Source organism: Antechinus flavipes, chromosome 3 (genome assembly GCF_016432865.1).
Source record: "Antechinus flavipes isolate AdamAnt ecotype Samford, QLD, Australia chromosome 3, AdamAnt_v2, whole genome shotgun sequence".
In the NCBI taxonomy this organism is placed as follows: domain Eukaryota; kingdom Metazoa; phylum Chordata; class Mammalia; order Dasyuromorphia; family Dasyuridae; genus Antechinus; species Antechinus flavipes.
The window spans coordinates 466,613,047-466,633,359 of NC_067400.1; the positions used below are offsets into that span (position 1 = coordinate 466,613,047).

The 20,313-nt window shown below is 32.8% G+C and overlaps 1 protein-coding gene across 4 annotated transcripts in view; it reads right to left on the reverse strand.

Annotated features, from left to right (window-relative positions):
• The window catches only part of PARP4 (poly(ADP-ribose) polymerase family member 4), a 135,908-nt gene that overhangs the window by 106,835 nt on the left and 8,760 nt on the right, over positions 1 to 20,313 (reverse strand). For 3 of the 4 annotated variants that reach the window (XM_051986615.1, XM_051986618.1, XM_051986617.1), the window contains exons 2-12: positions 17,095 to 17,345; positions 16,863 to 16,995; positions 11,930 to 12,131; positions 11,622 to 11,685; positions 9,178 to 9,253; positions 8,300 to 8,413; positions 5,943 to 6,092; positions 5,212 to 5,349; positions 3,778 to 3,948; positions 2,092 to 2,252; positions 272 to 409 (exon numbers count right to left, since the gene is read on the reverse strand). In XM_051986615.1, coding sequence (XP_051842575.1) covers positions 272 to 409; positions 2,092 to 2,252; positions 3,778 to 3,948; positions 5,212 to 5,349; positions 5,943 to 6,092; positions 8,300 to 8,413; positions 9,178 to 9,253; positions 11,622 to 11,685; positions 11,930 to 12,131; positions 16,863 to 16,988 — 1,340 coding nt within the window. In that variant the 5' untranslated portion in view covers positions 16,989 to 16,995; positions 17,095 to 17,345. The remainder of the gene's footprint in view (positions 1 to 271; positions 410 to 2,091; positions 2,253 to 3,777; positions 3,949 to 5,211; positions 5,350 to 5,942; positions 6,093 to 8,299; positions 8,414 to 9,177; positions 9,254 to 11,621; positions 11,686 to 11,929; positions 12,132 to 16,862; positions 16,996 to 17,094; positions 17,346 to 20,313) is intronic. The other variant, XM_051986616.1, reaches the window with a different exon arrangement.

Here is a 20,313-nt window from a genome sequence, read left to right on the forward strand (position 1 = left end):
AACTAAAAATTCTTATTTTGTATTATTTTTAAACTTAAATTTAAAAAAATCTATTTGAATAACAAAGATACTGAATATTTCCTTGGTTGAAATGTTTTAAAGAAAAGATTGATTTTCCCATCAGACTTCCTACATATATAATAATAAAATCATTATAGAACTGAGATGAAAATAATTCTCAGGAACAAATAAAAAGAATTCTTATTTAAGTATGAAAGACTTTAACATAAATTTTAAAATTTTGGATGAAATAAAGATAGAATATTATTACCGGGAAAGAATTCCAACAATATTTCTCCCAGGTGTTCCATGTAGTAAGGACTGAACATTGCCAAGCTTGCTCTGAAATTCCACTGTTTCATGAACTCTGCCAATTCGATATATGTTTAAGATGTCCACTAGATTCTTCCTGCAAAAATTATGAGAGGAACCTTCAGACTATATTAGTAACTCACAAAAAAAGACTCAAAAAAAAGACTTGAAGGTCAACTCTACACAAAAGAGATTTTACAAAATAAAATAAATTAATCAGATGACTACTTATGAAGCTCTACAGGATGTGTTTATTTTTATTCTATTTAATATTGGTCCTTTGATCACACATAAATAACTATATTTGTGGTAGATGAGGGTAGATGTATTTGTTGAAAATGGGCATCAAAATGTGGTGAATCTTGTTAAAATTATGAGTACTGACTGATTCTAGCTTTTCATGAATATTTTGTATCCATGGAACAATATTCCAAGAATAATTTCCTTGAAAACTCATTTGCTCTCTTCATTTAAAAGTAAATATTAAATAAATTCTTGCCTTTTGAAGGCCATTAGCACCATAAACTAGTGCTGCATTACCAGATAATGTACTTTACTCCATGTACTATGTAACCCAGAAAACTGAGTCAACTCACATTATTCATAATTCTAAAGTTCATTTTTTTATTGATTATTAGGGATGATTGCCAGACACTTCCTGGCTTTTGACCCTTCCTTGGGATGAATTTCAAACTTCTGATTGTGCTGCCCCTAGAAAGGTCGTGTTATTTCTGAAACTTTGTGGGAATTTCAAAGACCCACATTGTTGCTATGATAGCCCTCTATTAATCTTTAGAAACTCTGATAAGGGATTTTAGTAGAGAGCAAATGAAAAAATGAAGATTAATTACACATCAAATCTGTTTAGGCCAAAAATTATCTGTGTTCCCAAAGACTATTCTGAAGAACCAACAAAAAGTGATAGAAAGAAACACCCTTTACTGTAATATTATATAAAATATCTGGGCATTAATTGATTATAGAATTTAGGAGGATTGTATCGAGGAACTGAATAAATAGAAGCATATCCTTTGCCCATGGTTAGGTAGATTATATATAGCCAAAAAGGTCGATACTTTTCCAGAATCTACATGTGGCCTCATGAATTAGAAGTTTCTTGCAAAGATAACTGTAAATAGCATCATAGGATGGACTTGAGAGACTTTCCCAAAGTGTTGCAAATAGTAAGGTAAGCAGCAAAGCCAACATTGGCATTAAGCTCCTCTGACTGCAAAATCTAGCCCTCTTTCTATTGTACCACAATGCATCATAAAACTAGAGAATGACAAGAGATAGAACAAAATACATAGGATAGAGATTTTTCTAAGTGTGCTTTTGCCAAGTGTACAATTCTAGTTTTTTCATGTCACACTAAAATGAAAAAACAAAATCCAAATCCAAATTGCAGCCCCATCCTTTTTCCTTTGTTTTTAATCCTGATTTTTTTTTAAAGGAAACTGCCTGTGTAATAACAAAGAGATTAATGAGTTATAACACATAAGGCTCAAATGCTCTAATTTTTTAAAATCTCAGGGATGTGAGTGTGACAAAAAAAAAAAAAGGGGAGGTGTATTAATAAGGTAGGAAACCAAACACAGAAGCTCAAAGGAACTGCTGATATCAGAAAAGAAAGAAATCTAATAGCAACAGCAGGCTACCAATCAGGATTTTATTGAAATTACCTGTTACCAATTCTGGTAGTATGTATGGTACTCTTCACATGCATCTGACATACTATCATGTAATTATATAATGCAAAAAACTAACTCTTTTCCTCACCCAGAACTTTTTTGTAATACTTCTTCTTTAACTTTGGAAAATTCTCTAGTATTCTCATCAACGTGCTCAATTTTGCATCTTAGAGCTCGGTATTTGGCAAGAGAAGGTGGGTTAGATCTTGAAAGATTTGCTTCACTGACATTAATCACATCTCTTATGAGCTGTAGAAAGAAATAGTATAAAGTACTAAAATTACCACATAGTGAGTGCATATTATATAAATGCATATATATATATATGTATATATATATATATATATATATATATATATATATATACACACTTTTAATTTTCTAATAATTAAGAAGAAAAATACACACAAATTTTGTAAAGAAAAACTTTGCTTGATTAATTTGTCTTTCTTGTTATTGGCATATTGAGATTCAGTCATATAGGATCCTAGGATCATTGATAGAGCGGGAAGAGACTTCAGAGACCATTAATTTCAATCCTTTCATTTTCTAGATGACCAAATTGAAAATCAAAGAGGATAAATGACTTGACCCATGGTTATACATTTCTCTCTTTAAAACTTTCTCTACCATGGTGTAGAAATCTCTTCACCCCTTCACTACTTCTCCCACTGGAAAAACCTTCCCTCTTGGTCGATTTCTTATAGGACCTCTACTTTCACAGGTCAAATGGGCCTTCATTCTTCTCCAGGCTACATCTGACTCTATACAGGCCTTCAGGACCTTCTCTACCAAACTGCTGGGTCCTTCTTTCCCCTCCCACCCTTTTTCTATTACCTGACACTTAGCATCACTTAGCTGTTCCTTCTGTTCTTTTATATCTTGACATACATTTACAACCTATCTATTCTATTTTACAAGCTTTTGAGGGCAGAGATCATTTCTTACTCATCTTTATATCCATTTGCATACTCTGTACCTTTAAAGCATTGTGCTCTCCATAAATATCTGTTGAATCAGTTGAATGAATATTTGAGACTAAAATGAGGATGAAGGAGAAAATTTAATACTCAGTTTCCTGAGCTGAATGTTCTGTAGATATGAAGACTCAAGGCAACAAGTCACTCCCATTAGATAATTACCATTTTTAGTAACAGTGTATATAATCAGTGACTTAAAAATCTTCAGAACTGGTCTCAAACATAATGATAGGCCATGGGGAGAAGCTTCTATTTTTATGATATTATTCACTGAATCATAAAAATCTTGTATCAGGATATTAGCAATTATATAGTTTAATTCTTTGTTTGACAAATGAGGAAGCTGAACCTGACAAAGGTCATGTAATTAGCAGTTTATTTCAAGGAAATTATTACAAGAGAGTTAAGGACAGGGCCAGGCCTGCAATTTCATTGGTAAAAATATTCTCATGTGAGGAAATTCCTTCTACCAATGCAGGTTGGCATTCTTTAGTTTTAAAGCTTTGCCTAGAATTTGGCGAGATTAAGTCATGCAGTCAGCATGTTTCACAATATAACCAAGTTCTTTTTGATTATAAGACAAACACTCTATCCATTACATCACACTGCCTCTCCATTCTTTTTAATATGGAACCTTTACAGACATATTTGAACTAGTATATCAACATATTTATGAAGACTTAAAAAAAATCTCACTTAAAGAACGTAAGAATCCATTCATCAAAAAATTTTTTTAAGTCTTCATAGAAGTCCTTTTTAATATCTAAATTTAGCTTTAAATTTCAAAGTAGTACCTGGCAGAGATCTTCTTTCTTAGATAGTAGTCTTCTGCTGACTTCATCTTCTGAATTTCTGTGAGGTATAAGTCGGTAAAATTCTGACATCATTTTTCTCAACTCTTCTGTTGTTTCACCCTTGTTTAATGCTGCCTTAACTTGAAGTAGAATTCCCTCAGCTTTGCTTACCTTTAATATAAAATATTATAAAAATGAAACCTTGATAAATAGAGCAAAAAACAACCAAATCTTTGGTAGCCACATTGTAACTATTCATTCTGAAGATGAAAGCAACAAATTGGACTCAGCTTAGAGAAAAGAATTATGATACCAATTTTTCACAAATATTATCATATCTTTAGGAGACTTACTTTTCAAACAAATTCAGAAAGCTATCAGAATCAAATGCTTAAGAACAATAATAGAACTGCTACAGAGTAGAATATGAAGGATCCTATTAAAAATGTGGCACATAAAGTTATTTACACAAACACAAGTACAAAAACAATTTCAATACATCAAGGATATGTGAGTCATCAGAAGAAGGGTTGAGAGCTATACCTCACTCTAAGAATCCTTAACTTATTTATGTCACAGACCACTGAAGCCTCCTTCTTCTCAGAAAAATGTTTTTAAATGAATAAAATAAAACACATAAGAATTACAAAGTAAACCAAGAATAATGAAATACAATTGCCAAAATATTTTTTTAAAAGTTAGTAGAACTTATATAAGGAACCCTTGCCTCAGATTATTTTATGTATGTGACCAAAATCAATCATCTGGAGGTCTGTCCATGGGTATGAACCATTTTGGCTAAGTTGATACTTGGGTGATAGAAACCTATTTCCAGATATGTATTCAAAATCTTTGCACCTTAATAAAACCTCAATACTTATGCTTTGCTGTTATGACCTTTGAGAACTTAAGATACATCAAATTTATTTTCAAAAAGCTAAGATATAATAATCAGCACCAAGGGTTTTCTACTGGTAAGAGATAGTTAGAAATTACTAAATTAGCTTTATTATACAAATCAGTCTCTTATGAATCTAAGCAGAATAAGTCAGTTTCTCCAAAGTCTCCTCCCCACTAAATAAGCTGGCCAGTGAAATTTTATCTCTATTAAATTAGCAGCCATAGAATTGCTCAGAAATTTTTTTCTTTTCCTTTTCATGGTATATGGTGCCTAGCAATGCACTATGCTGTGCTATTAAAATACATATCTTTGTTTCCATTTTATTAACTATCATGTTATTAAGAAATATTGTTCAACCAGGGGGGAACCTCATCATAATTTTAACTTAATAACTCTATTTTTCTACACCACAGGCAGAATTTTACTTCAGTCAGCATATATTACAAATGATCTAATTATTATGTCTTAAGATGCCATTATGAAAACAAAATATTTTAAAAGTGGAACATATTTTCCCCAAATCATTGACTTACATCATTTAGGCTGATGCTATTTGCTGTCTTGAGAAGAATGTTTTCCAGGTGACCAAGAGCTTCTACCCAAATCAACTCCACTAAATTACTCACTTCTTCACTTATAGTATCTCCATTTAACACATCCTCCAACATCAACTAGAACCAAAAAAAACCCTTCAGTTACAAAAGTGCACATGTTTAAAACCAACTTGAGAATGAGAGGGGGATTAAAAAAATAATAATTATGGCCTAGAGTAGGAGAACTAACATAAACATTTGTGGCATTCTACAGCTCCCTCATCCTTGTGCTTTTTTATTTTCTTACGCTTTCCTTCTTTCCTCATCTTTTTTCTAGTTCTTTCTTTTCCCTTCTCTTTTCCTTAGATTTGCTGGCTTTAGGTCCTCCCTTTACACTTGTGGGCATTTCTTACTCATACTAATGGTACTTTGGTTAAAAAAGACATATCCTTACATATCTTATAGAATTATTGAAATCAAGTCGAGTTTGCTGTATATATACATTACCAATATGTTAAGGTTGTTGCAGATTATCCCCTTTGGCTATTATGACCTTTTTTCATGGTGCTAAGAGAAATAAGCTCTTGTTTCTATAGCAACAAGATTTTCTTTTAAATTATTTTCTATTTTGTCAATTTTTCACTTAAATACCTTTTATCTTAAATATATTAAAATAAGTTATTTAAATAATTTGTGATCAGAACAAAAACAAATAAATAAATCAATTTAACTGCTTGTAACTTCTCAGATGCCAGTAGGTTTGCTTCAGGTGGAAAACTTTCTGATCGCAGAAATCCTTGTTTCTTCAATTCTTCAACATAACTTTCATAGTATTCACTTGCATCTTCAGATGTGTTCTTTCTAGATAAATGTCTCCTAGTCTGTGAATTATAGTACATATCAAAGTGTTAGAATAAAAGCTCTTTATTTACCCAGTAGTCACTTATCCAGGAATCTCAACTATCTGGAACACATCCAAAAATTGTCAGATAAACAAAAAATGTTTTTAAGCCCCCAAAATAGATTTCAAAGTCTACATATCAGAGCTCATGCCTATTTACATTTTTTAACATACAATTCTAATAAATTCAGCTATGTGGTTTCCCAATTCTGGGCAAATTAAAACAACAATTGCAAGAGAAGAAGGAAGGGAAAAAAGGACTTCCTCAACATAGGAATACCAATAAAGAGCAAGAAATGACAACTGATAGCAAGTGAACAGGTAGAAAAACTATAAGAAAAATAAAAAGTAATTTAGGATCTGTTGGTTTAGGATTTTGTAGGGGCAAACATCTTTATATACTTTAATAGTTCCAAATGTAGGAGTAGCTAGGTGGCAGGGGGCAGCTAGGTGGTGCAGTGGATGGAGAATCAGCCCTAAAGTCAGGAGGACCCAAGTTCAAATCTGATCTCAGACATTTAACACTTCCTAACTGTGTGACCCCAATTGCCTCAGCAAAAAAAAAAAAAAAGTCCCAAATGTATCACTATATCATCACAGCATATTAGTTGATATTCATAATAATGATCTTGAGAAAATGTTAAATATTTTTTAAGTACATTGTTTATTAAGCCAGGCAAATACTTAATGTATTTCATAAGGAAATCCATTAAATACCCAAAATTTAAAATTTCCAATTCTTAAGGGGGCAAATTTCAGGTGTCTAGAAAATTCACTTAAGTGGAATATCTCATTCTGTAATAATATTAATTATACAGGACACATCTTTATTGCCACAAAATTGATTTATTATGATTCTAGTCCAATCCTACAAATATGCAGCTACAGATTGAGAGAGGGGAAATAAACCAATGAGAAGAAAATAAAAAGCTTCAGAAGATGGCAGCAAAGTCCTTGGGCTCTTGGCCATCACATTTTCTTGCTTACATAAAAAAATCCCCATTGCCCCAGTGGCAGAGTACAGTAGTGATTTCTCCTTTCCCCTTTTCTGGAAATCTCAATAGACAGAGTACTGGAAGAGTCATAAAACATACAAATGAGGCTGGTTCTTCCCAATAATTTTTTTTAGCCCACTAAGTGAGTGGAACCTCTTGACTCTGTAGCAAATTATCTTCAATATATCTCATGTTACTAGTGAGTAATCAGGAGCTTCTGTATCATCTCAATAAGGAACAGCATGGGGTGAGAGCATGTGTCCCATAAACGAGACCAGTGCTCATGCCCAGCTCCATAGGGGGTACCCTCAGGAGGCTCCTCAATCACTACCAAGACTGTAATTTATGTCAGAAATTGCAGAGCCTCTTAAATGAGAACAATAATCATTCAAAAGACCTAAGTCTAATTATGTAGAATAGAAAAATCTGGTGGCTGCAGGATGCTCATTGCACATATATAATATTGCACAATATAAAGTTGTACATGTGACAAATAGAGTTGTCAGTACTGTCAGTACATATATCTCAGAAAGCTACTTAGATGTCTAATAAATTAATGTCCACCAAGAGGTGAAAAGAAAGTTGCATTTGAGGAATTATATAGCACTTTCAAAAAACCCAAATTTCTATCTGAAACAAACAAAAAGTACTATTTTCATGCAAGTTTCTTCCAGTGATATTTTATAGCTCCAGATTATCATGTGCAGAGAAGGTATTTTCTTACATTGGCAGGGGAGTTATCGCTAGTGATGAAATCATAGGCCCATTCCTTATTCTAATCCTAACCATTATAAACAAGCCTGCAAATAATTTGTGATATTCAAAATACTGCTATCTTCTCTAAGTAATTTTCTACTCTGTTCCACAATCCTCCCATCTAATAAGCTATGGCTATCATTGATGATAACCTCATACTATCTTTCCTAATTGTTCAGGGGTGGTCAAAGATTGCACTACTGTATATGAAATGAGTAAGGACAGAGACAGGAAGTTCCCACACAATTTTTGAATGTGTGGTAAATTCTAACAAAAATAGAGAATCTGAATTTCATAATAATTGTATTATACAATTCTTTTGTATCAAATTGTTAATTAGTAAAGTTCTAAGAAGCTAATAGGGTGATTTGTTGATAAAACATGTCCAAGAGATGGACTCTAACAAATAATGAGCACCTATAAAATAGACAAATACCTTAATACCACCTTCCAGCAGAAGATTGGAAGATATAAGAAAAGAAAATTCAGGATGTTCCTGGAAGCACTGCAGTTCCACCACCACCACTTCTTTCTCTCCCTCTGATTTAATCTGGAAAAGGCACAGTATGGTATTTTAAATCATGCCACATTTTATGTTTTTACAGATGTATAAACATATACAATATATACATATACACATACACACATATGCATATATACATACATATGAAGAAGTTTACTTTCTCTGTTTTTTAAAGAATGTTATTGGGTTTACAATATCGGGTTTGTAAATTTCTGTGAAACAATTTTCAGATGCAAATAAGACTAAACAGAGGGGAGGTCTAGTAGCTCCAAGGAGTGAGTGTTGGTGCTGACCTGGAGTCACCCCTTCTCTCCTCTCCCCATTTGTAAGGACTATTTTTGAAATATACTAGTAGTGAGAGCCATGGGGAAAGTCAATGAACCTTTCCATGTTTCAGCTTTCCCAGATTAGAGTTACAGAGAAAGTTCTAATGGGCATAGATAAAGAAGTTCCTACCTGGGAGCTCCATTCACTCATAAAATCACAATTCTAGCTTAATTAAAACAACGACAACAACAACAAACCCAACCATGAGGTGGTATCAAGGTCCTAGTAGGGGCCTGAGCCTTCCATAAAGCAGCAATGTTTTGATGTGTCTTTCTTCGTTTGAGGAATCCTGGATTTTGAAAAACAAAACTGTTTTCCTAAATGCAAATGTGGCCAAAATTTTATATGGCTTTATGAAATCTATCCTTTGAGCTGAGGATATTGAAGCTTTCAAAATGAGTTGGAAAAATTATTAAACAAAATAAATTAAAACAATTATATATATTGGAAATTAAAGTTCTCACTTTTTCTAGGATGCTGTATCTTGCAACTTCAAAATCTTGAGGAATATATGTGATGTTGTCATCTTCTGTACAAAATCTGAAATTTAAACAATAATTTCTTAAATATTAAAGTGTGTTTTTGAGCAGAAGTTTGCATTGGTGTAAAAATTTTTATGGCAAAATCCTTTTTGTGATATTTTTACTAACTCATAAATATACTGATCCATATCCCATTGAAGTGTAAAGAATCTTTAGAAATGAACCAGACTAACCCCTATTATTTATGTGACATGTCTCTATTGTCCATTTATGCATTATCACAATGGTTGAGACTGCCAAATAATCCACATTTCTATCCTATATATATTAAAACATCATGCATTGTAATGGGCTGAAGCTCGAGTTGATGCACTGAGGTCCCAAGCACATGAGGCTAAATAGTAATTGGACTAAACTCTATTAACATATGCTTGGAGAAAGAATGGCCCCTACCCACTCTTTGTGCAAGTCCTGATGTGCTGTATAGGAAATGACACAGGAATGATTTTGGTGGGTGGAGGCAGAAGGGCAGGAAGAGAGGAGGAGAGAGATGGCTGATTGGGTTCCTGTCGAGGCTGCTCACATTGCTAATTCCCCTTGCCCTCCACAGAGAATAAAGATAGAAGATTTTCCCTTAACCTGAATTCCTGACTCTGGCTGATTTTAAAATACACGGTCATCATAATGCATATGTATATTAGACAGAAGTAATGGGGCAGAGATAAATTTTTCCCTAGAGAAGTTTATGTAAAAAAATGTCATACAATGTAAAGAAGAATGAGAATTTGTAAAAAACAGTTTGGTCTTAGGGACCCTGGACAGGTTACTTAACTTCTCATTGCTCTAGGCAATTTTAAGACTAAGTTATAGAGAAAGTGCTATTTTGTTTTAGTAGACAATATTTTCTCTCTCAGGAGGTTCCTGAAGCAATGAAATCATAGGTCTTACATCTATCTCTTCATTATAATCCTCCTTTCAATCTTTTTCTTCCTCTTATGGTTCAAAATAAATATAAATAAGACTAAAATAAACAATTTATGTAAAAAGTTTAAAGTGGGATTTGAGAAAACACTGCACCTTATTTCTCACAAAATCCTTTGGCAGGAGGATGATAATATTTACTTTAGTGGAATCTAAAGAGAGAGAATAAATAAATGCCTTGAACAAGGTAATTTAGTAGTGGCAAAGAGACTGGTAGAGCTGGGATTAGAATCTAGATCTAGTGACTGCTACTTCAGTACTCTTTCCACCTACCTCCTGTAATGTTGGGAAATAAATCAATAGTTCTTCAAATAAAATACGTTAAATAACAGAGAGCCAAATGAACACTGCATGTAGAACAAAATCTCTCAAAAGACTGATAACAGGATTTGGCACTGGCCCAAACTACTTAAAAAGGAGACACTTACCTGAGAGATGCAAGGGTTTTGTTTCTGTGAGACAGAAGACCTGGACCTTCTGCACTAGCTTACCAAATGAGTGAGAGTAGACTGTTTGCAATGGCTAGTAGTTGAACTTGTTTGGTAGCCAGAACTGTTTGTTTTTAACACTACCTGAGAGCATCTCTCTTTCCAATGGTATCCAAGAGTAAATGATTCATTCACTCAGAGCACAGCCACCATGAAACAAGCTGAGGACAGATTTGAAAACTTTCTCTCTTTTTAAACTCTGTGGCCCCAACAGGCAGAACACTTTTAGTTGTTATTTGTTCTTTTCAGTTCTAAGTACAGAAAGTGGAGTCTTTGACTTAGTAGCCCAAGTCATAGGGACATTGTACTCTAGGCCCATCAAGAAGGAACTGAGATTGGTTCTGCACACATATATTGTATCTAGGATATACTGCAACCCATTCAACATGTAAAGGACTCTTGCCATCTGGGGGAAGGGGTGGAGGGAGGGAGGGGAAAAATCGGAACAGAAATGAATGCAAGGGATAATGCTGTAAAAAATTACCCTGGCATGCGTTCTATCAATAAAAAATTATTAAAAAAAAAAAAAAAAGAAGGAACTGAGAAAAGAGGGTTCTGAATACAGGATAAGGGGTGACTTGAGAACTGAGAAAAGAGGGTTGTGAATACAGGATAAGGGGTGACTTGAGATTTGTATGGAACCTCGATTTTAGTAGCTTGGGCACATACCAAACTCTTGTTACAGACTGTAATAGTCTGCTATTGGATGGACAAATAATTAAGTAAATAAGAGTTGCTGAAGACTTTTTAAACTCTAGAGAAAGTCATAATGATTAGAAATGAGTTTATTGGGACAGCTAGGTGGCACAATGGATACAGCATTAGCCCTAAAGTTAGGAGGACCTGAGTTCAAATATGACCTCAGACAATACTTCCTGGCTATTTGATCCTGAGGTAATCACTTAACCCCAATTGCCTTAGCAAAAAAAAGAAAGAAAGAAAGAAATGAGAGTTTACTTATTCTGTTCCATAATCTCTTCATTCTTCTCTGCAGTGCTATGCAAGTCATCCTTGTCCACTCCTGGAAGAGAAGATATGCATTTACTATTCAAAATAATTTAATTGTGAATAGCTTGATAAGATATCTATAGACAATAAATAAGGGCCATAAAATTTGGATCATCAAGACATAGCAGGCCTATAAGAATGTATTTTATAATTCTATTTAAACAATATACAGGCATAAATGTACCTACATTTTTTCTGTTGTACCTGAAGCATATTTTCTGATTTCTATGAAAATGGGTATTTATAATGACACTTACTGGAACTGCTTGATCTTTCAAAAGGAAGTAGAGCGAGTCCTGATGATTCATTGCATTTGTAATTCTCAATACTTAAAAGTTCTCCTTGTTTGAGGCAGTCCCATAAAAAATTTATGTTTGCGATGGAGATATGATACTTCTGGACAGCACTTAGCTCATCAGAACTCAGAATAGCATCATTGTCTAAAATTATATGTGTGCACTAAAAAAAAAAAAAAAGGAAAGGAAAGTCAATTTATTTTGTATTTTGGAATAGCTGACCTGTATGTTAACAATATCCCCTTTCAAAAGCCATATCCAACCCTAATGATTGTTGATAAAAGTTGTGAAATGATTTATATTAAAACAAACTCTGAGGTACCACTTCATACCTATCAGGTTGGTTAAGATGACAGGAAAAAATAATGATAAATATTGGAGGGATGGTGGGAAAACTGGTGGAGTTGTGAAGTTAATCCAAGCCATTCTGGAGAACAATTTGGAACTATGCCCAAAGGGCTTTAAAACTGTGCATACACTTTGATCCAGCAGTGTCACTATTGAGTCTATATCTCAAAGAGATCTTAAAAGAGGAAAAAGGACTCACATGTGCAAAAATGTTTGTAGCAGTCTTTTTGTAGTGGCAAGGGACTAGAAATTGAGTGGAAGCCCATCTGTTGGGGAAATAGCTGAATAAGTTAGATATATGAATGTAATGAAATATTATTATTCTAAAAGAAATGACCAGGCTGATTTCAAAAAAACCTGGAAAATTTACATGAACTGATGCTGAGTAAAGTGAGCAGAACCAAAAGAACATTGTAAATAGTAACAGCAAGATTATATGATAACTAACTATGATAGATTTGGTTCTTCTCAGCATGGTGATAATTCAAAGCAATTCCAAAAGACTTGGGATGGAAAATGCAAATGCATCTAGTGAGAGAACTATAGAGACTGAATGTGGATCGAAGCAGAGTATTTTCACTTTTTTTGTTTGTTTGCTTTTACTTTTTTGGTTCCCTTTTGGTTTGATTTTTCCTGTAGGAGACAAATATGAAAATATGTTTGAAAGGATTGCACATGTTTAACCTAACATATCAAATTGCTTGCTGGTAAGGGAGGGAGAAAAATTTGGAATACAAAATCTTACAAAAATGAATGTTGAAAACTATCTTTAAGTATATTTGGAAAAATAAAATACCATTAAGAAAAAAATAAATAAAAGTCTTGTTCAAAAGTAACTTTGCAATGAATTTCTCAGATTTAAAAGTCAGCTCTTAGAAAATAAAATAATCTTAGGATACACAAAAATTACCTAAAAGAAAATGCTATCAATCATATCAGGGATTCTACCAGTATTAGAAAACAGCTCACAAAGTTAACTGAGTTTGGAGTGAATTAACTTCTTAGCTCCAAAAAACAGGATTAGATGAGAAGTGAGAGAAGAGCTCACATTTCTGTTTCAAATGCAGATAAACAGTAATATTGTTTTTTTGTAGAATTTTAGTGTAAAAAGAATTTTAGATATCATCTGATCCAAATGGTAAAGAATCTACTTGAAGTTTTAGATCCTTTCTATTAATTAATGAATCAGCAAGGATTTATTAAGCACATATTACATTCTAGACACTGTGCTGTGCATGTGGGAGAATATGAATAATGAACAATCCCTATTTTAAGATATTTATTTAATATTTTTATTTTCCCCAGTTACATGTAAAACAATTTTTACATTTGTTTTTTAAAACTTTAAGTTCCAGATTCTCTCCCTTCTTCCCTTTCCACTTTTCCTGAGGAAAGGTGAGGTTGGAGTGTATTGTAGGCAGGAGGCAGGGAAAACCATATAGAGACACTGATGGTCTTTTAAGGGTGAAATAGAGAAAAGATCAGTTTGGTTACATCAAAGAGTAAAGGAAGGTAATGGATAATGAAAGTAGAAAATTCATAGCCTAACTTGTAAAGGGCTTTAAAGCTAAATAGAAGAATTTCTAGAGACAATAGGGAGCCAGTGGAGCTGACTAAGCAGCAGAATAGCATGGTCAGACGTGCCCATGAGGAAAACTTCATTGGCAGCAGGAATTAGGATGGGTTTGAATGGGGAGAGACTTAAGGCAGATAGGGAGACTAGTTAGGAGGTAGTGAGAGTTTTAACTAATGTAAAGATTAGAAAGAGGATTCTAATCCTAGAGGATATAGCACATGTAGATACAGAAATGACAAGATGTGTTAACTGAATGGATGGATGTGTGAGAAAGTCGGGGGATAAGGGGGAGGGAGGATAAGAAGACCTGGAAGATGGGGAGGTTGTTGCCTTTGACAGAGGGAAGCACTTGGGTAAAAGAAAATGAGTTCAGTTTCAGACATGTGAAGTTAAGATATCTCAAGAGCATCCAGCGTGAAATGTCCAATTAAATGATTTGGGATTAGGGTCTGAAATTTAGAGGAGATACTAGAACTGGATATACAGACCTGTGAGTCACTTGCTTGGAATTATAATTTAAACTTATGGGAGCTAATGAGGTTATTGAGAGTGAGTATAAACATAGAAGAGGTCTACAATAGAATTTTAGGGGATTACCACATAAGTATGGAGCATAATGTGAACAATAAGCTAACCAGCAAAAGATACAAAGTAGTAGTATTAGTAGTAATTATAATAATAATAATAACATTTACATGACGCTTACTATGTGCTAGGCACTGTGCTATGCATTTTATAGTTATCTTATTTGGTACTACAACAGCCCTGGAAAGCAGGTGCTTTTATTATCCCTATATTACAGATGAAAAACTGAGGCAAACAGCAGTTAATTGACTTGCCAAGCATCATATAGCTAGTAAATGTCTGATAACACCTTTGAATTTAGGTCTTCCTTACTCCAGTCCAAGCACTCTATCCATTTGTCTCATCTGGCTATCAAAGAATAGTTATTCTCTTGAACATCATTGATGATGAGGAACTACTTCTTGAGGCATCCAATTTCATTTTTGGACAGCTTTGATTGCTAAATGGCTTTTTAAAATATTGAACTGAAACCTGTTACTCTGTAACAATACCATTTCTGATTACATTAATATTCCTTTTAATCTATAAAAAGAAATTTTAATATTACATGGAATAGTACATTCACATTTTTTCAAGTCCCAATCTCCTACAAAATTACACAATTCTGTTGAGGGAGCTGACAAGTTCTTTCTTATCCTTCAGATTCATATCTAAAAGTCATTCTTGACTATTTCTTCTTCCTCAGATAATCCCCATTACCTTTCCCACTACCCCTCTTCAAGACTCCTTCCTTTTCTCTTCATTCACAAAGACTCTACCCTAGCTTAACCCCTCATCACCTCTATAGTAAGATTCAGAAAGGCTTTGCATAGGAGATGAAATCTACACTGAAATTTGGAAGAAGCTAAGTAGTCTAATAAGTAGAAATGAGGAATAAATGCATTCAGACTATCATTTTATTGTTGTACCCTCAACAGAAACTGGGAAGTTTGGAAGAGGGAAAGATTTTTTTTGAGAAAGATTTTGTATTTATTTATTAATATTTATTTTAATGTTGAATATATCTAATATAATAAAATTTAATTTAATTTAAATAAATTAAAATATAATATATAATATATATTCCTATATATTATAGAATATATAGAAATAATAATAATATAATATATAATATATAATAATATAATATAATAAATAAAATAAAATATAATAAAAGATGATATGAGAACAGGATGAAATGCTGCATTTCAATGTAAAGGAGCAACCCAAAAGTAGAATTTGTTGGCTTGAAAAATAGTGAGTTTCTTATCACTACAGATCTTTAAATACCTTTAAATACTTGTAAATGATGTTAGACTTGGCAAATGATTGAATATGATAAGTCATAGTAAAAAGAAAAGTCAGGATAATTGTGAGATTTGGAACCTGGGTGACTAGAAGGATAGTAGAGAATTTTGGAGGAAGAGAAGATTCAATAGGAAAAATGTCTGTACTTTGGCCATGATGAATATCAATGTACGTAGGTAAAAAGATACAGTAGGCAATTAGTGACATAGGACTAGACAGTAGGAAAGATGTTAAGGCTACATTTAAACATTTTTGGAGTTAACTTTGTTGAGAGAAAAATATTTGTTTTGGGGAGACTATTTTCTAATACATTTGGTACAAATCACAGAATGATCTGTTGTCAGTTCTGACTGAACATAATGAAGATGACTTTAACACCTTCTTTTCCTAATTTTATTACAGGGAAGTACCTATTTTTGTCTGATAAGTCAAGAGAGGACACTATAATTCATCTTTGCCCCTTATTCTGTATGTTCAATTTCTTGCTAAATCATGCTACTGTTTTCTACTCATTCAAAATTAAACTTTTTCTTCTACTCCATATTGCCATGGCTTTTGTTTAGTTCTTGTTCAAATGATCAAATGAGATAATGTATATAAAACACTTTACAAACTTTAAGGCTTTATATGTATAAATTATTATCATGACTCCATCATATATGATTAGTGAGTTCCTCCTGCCCAGAACTTCTACCTGAAGAAATGCCGAGGGCAGTTACTATTTAACTCAGCTCCACTCTTTCTTCATCCTCATTTTTTCTTTTTAATTCCCTTTTTTGTGCTATCTTTCATTGTTAAGCCTGTAAACTCATTGGAAGTTAGGAATTATCTTTCTGATTTGTATTCCCAGTGCTTAGCAAAGTGCCTGACATATAACAGATATTTAATAAATGTTTATTAACTGATTGTTAGTGGCCCTATACATTTTTCCCCCTAGATTATTCCACCTTTCTTCTTGATTCCCTTAATTTATGCTATTCCCCCCAGAATAGAATGGAATTTTAAAATTCATCTCTCCAATCAAAAGATGTGATTTCTTAATTTCTTGTGGTGGTTTTTCAATATTTTAAAGATCTTAAGATGGTCTAAAGTTGATACCTTGTGGTTTAGTATAGAGGAGACAATTCCATTGTTTTCTTTAATATTGGCTCTTAGGAATTTCTTCTGCATATGTTGTAAACTGTCATCTTTCAAATAGAATCTGTAGTTTGTAAATATTCCCATGGTTATCCTGTTTAAAAAAATGCAGAAAGTGAAATGAGCAGAACTGGAAGAACATCATACCCGATAGTAGCAATATTGTAACAATGACCAAATGTGAAAGACATACTTATTCTGATTAATTCAATGATCCAAGATAATTCCAAATAATTCCAAATGATGAAAAATGTTGTCCATCTCCAGAGATAAATTCTGAGTACATATATTCAAGCATATTTTTTACTTTATTTTTCTTTCTTTTGTCTATTTGCTTCTTTGTTTCTTTCTATGTATGTAAGGTGGCTGATCTAGAAATGTTTTGTACGATTTCACATAATATGCGTATCTTATTGCTTGCCCTCTCACTGAGTGGTGGAGGGGCTGGAAGGAAGGAGAGAATATGGATTTTGAAAATTTAAAATTAATGTTAAAAAATCAATAAATGAATAAATATAAATAATGTAGAAATATCTTATACACAAATATACATTATTATTTTAATTTTAAAAAATAAAGGCAAGTGCTAGTCTAATTCAACATTTAAGAATGTTTTTGTAAAGTGAACTGTGTTTTGCTTTAGAAACTGAAAAGGAACTTGCTCAGAGTTTATAAATTTATTTGCTTCATTTTTTCTATTCTGCATGAGAATTATTATATTAAATTTGGGTGGAGCCGTATGTGCAAAACATATCCACACTGAATCTCACATCCATTTTACCTTCACAAAAATTGCTATTTTACAATTATAAACTAATGTGTTGGTTGTGGTATGATAGGACAATAAAGGTCATTCAGTCTAACCTACTCATTTTATAAGTAAGAAAGCCAAGGCTCAGAGAGGGGAAGGGATCTGTCCAAAGTTCTGGTAGGGAACAGGTCCTTGGCCTTCACCAGTTTTACTTATCACCCTGTACTTTCTATTTACCTTTGGGATGTGTGTCAAATATACTATTGAATTAAAAATAACACATGGGTCTCTAATAAGATTATAATGAGGACATGTAACAAATTTCAGATGAAGGTCAGTGACATTATTCAAGATTGTTTATTTATCTTTATTTTAAACAGTAAAAAAAAATCTAAATTCTACAGGGTTTATAAGGAAGAAAGGTAGGTCTTTCCTTTCATTATACTTTATATATTCAATTAATCTTTTATCTCCTTTTAGTTAAGAAGACTTTTTAAAATGTGATTAACTTAGAGAAATGTTTTTAGCAATGAATGAGCCACAAAAATTCAAACATTAAAGGTGTTATTTGATGAGAAATGATCGAGATGCTTATGAAAATTTAAATTTACTTTAATGTATCTCAGAATCTTTTATATATGAATTGTTTCTTAGAAAATTAAATAATTTTAATGAAAATAGAGGGCACTTATCTAATTCAAGTTTAAATCTTTCTTTTAGTGGCTTACTTTAGCAGTTTTCAAAATGTGTTCCATAGGATCAAAATAATGCTAAGATCTTTTTAATTTCTAATAATATCAATAAATGACTTTTAAAAAATTTTAAAAAAAAAAAAATAAAGTGACCTTCATAAGTAAGAATTTTTTAGAATACTTATTCTTTTTTTAAAAGGGTAAAGGAGTTCTGAGACCAAAAATTTGTGAATTGCTGTTTTTTTATCATCTCCTTCCCTCTTATAATTATAATTTGATTTCTCAAAAATCATTTAACAAAGATGGTTGATTTCAACTATCTTATAGCCTTATACACATTACTAATTACCCTTTTATATTTACATATATTTTAAAATACTGCTTAGTAGATGCTATTAAAAATATTTATGATTAGACCTAAAAAATAAATACCAGGGTGAAGTTATTGACTTATAGGCAATAAATATTGACACCCACAGTTACTTTTTGGCATGCTAGTTCTATTCCCATAGGACTATTTTCATTTGTAAAATCATAGCTTTTTAAAAAAAAAAAAAAACTTTCAATCTAAAAGCATTTATCAGTTATTCTGAGCCAATTGCTATACTGAATGCTAGGGTTACAAAAAAAGGTCAACACAATTCAAACTTTCAATGAGCTCTTTGTGAGCTCACAAAGCGCTCCTTTTGTTGAGGAGACAACAAAATATTTAGGAAGATAGAAGATATACAACGAAAATGGGAGGTAAACTCAGAAGTAGGCTTTGGTGGGGAGGATATGTGGTGAGACAAGAAAAGACCTCCTACAGTGGGATTTGAGCTGATACTTGCTGGCAGCTAAGAGGTGAAATGGAGAAGAGAATGCATTTTACGCATGGGGGACAGTCAGTGAAAAGCATACCAAAACATGGATTTTATTGTGTGAGGATGAACAAGTAAGCAAAAGCTGATGGCTTCCAGAGTGAGTGAAGGGAAAAAAGAGTAAGAAGATTGGAAAGGTGGAAATGTGACAGGTTAGGAAGGGCTTCAGTGTCAAAAAGAAGATTTTATGTTTGATTCTAGAGGTAATAAAGAGTTACTAGAATTTACTGCGCAGGAGGTTACGTAGTGAGACCTGTGCTCTAGGAATGTCATCTTGGTAGTCAAGTGAAAGATAGGTTAGAGTATGGAGAGAAAATATTAGAGAAAAAAATTTAAATGTTATTGCAGGAATATGCTAAGTAGTGTAGTAGATAGAACGCCAGACCTGGAATCAGTAAGATCTGAGTTCATGTCTGGTCTCAGACACTTGCTAGTTGTGTGACTCTGGGCAATTTAACCCTGGCTACTTCCAATTAAAAAAAAAAAATGCTACTGCAAAGATTTCAGATTTGGGGGCATTAATTTACCATTTGTGGAAAATTGCTGGGAAAACTGGAAAGCTGTTTTGCAGAAGGTGGACATAGACCAACATCTCAAAACCAAGAGAAAGTCAAAAAGGATAACATGTTTTAGACATCAAGGATGACACAATAAAAAAATTAAGGGAGCATGGAAAATTTTATATGTCAGATCAATGGATAAGAGCTCTTATGACCAAACAAGAGACAAAGAGGATCATAGGATTACTTTCTGTGAATGTGTAAAATGGATAATTTTGATTGCATTAAATTAAAAACTTTTTTCACAAACAAAACCAATGCAATAAAGATAGAAGGAAAGCAGGAAACTAGGGAGAAATTTCCCCAAGTTTCTCTGATAAAGATGTCATTTTTCATATATAGGAAACGGAGTCAAATTTTAAAATAAGAGTCATTCCCTAATTGGTAAAAAATCAAACAAAATGAACAGGCCGTTTTCAAAAGAAGAAATCAGTGGCATATCAAATCAAAGTCATATGAAAAAAGTTCCAAATCACTAGAGAAATATAACTTGAAACAACTCCAAGGTAATACCTTATATCTATCAAATTAGCTAACATAATGAAAAAG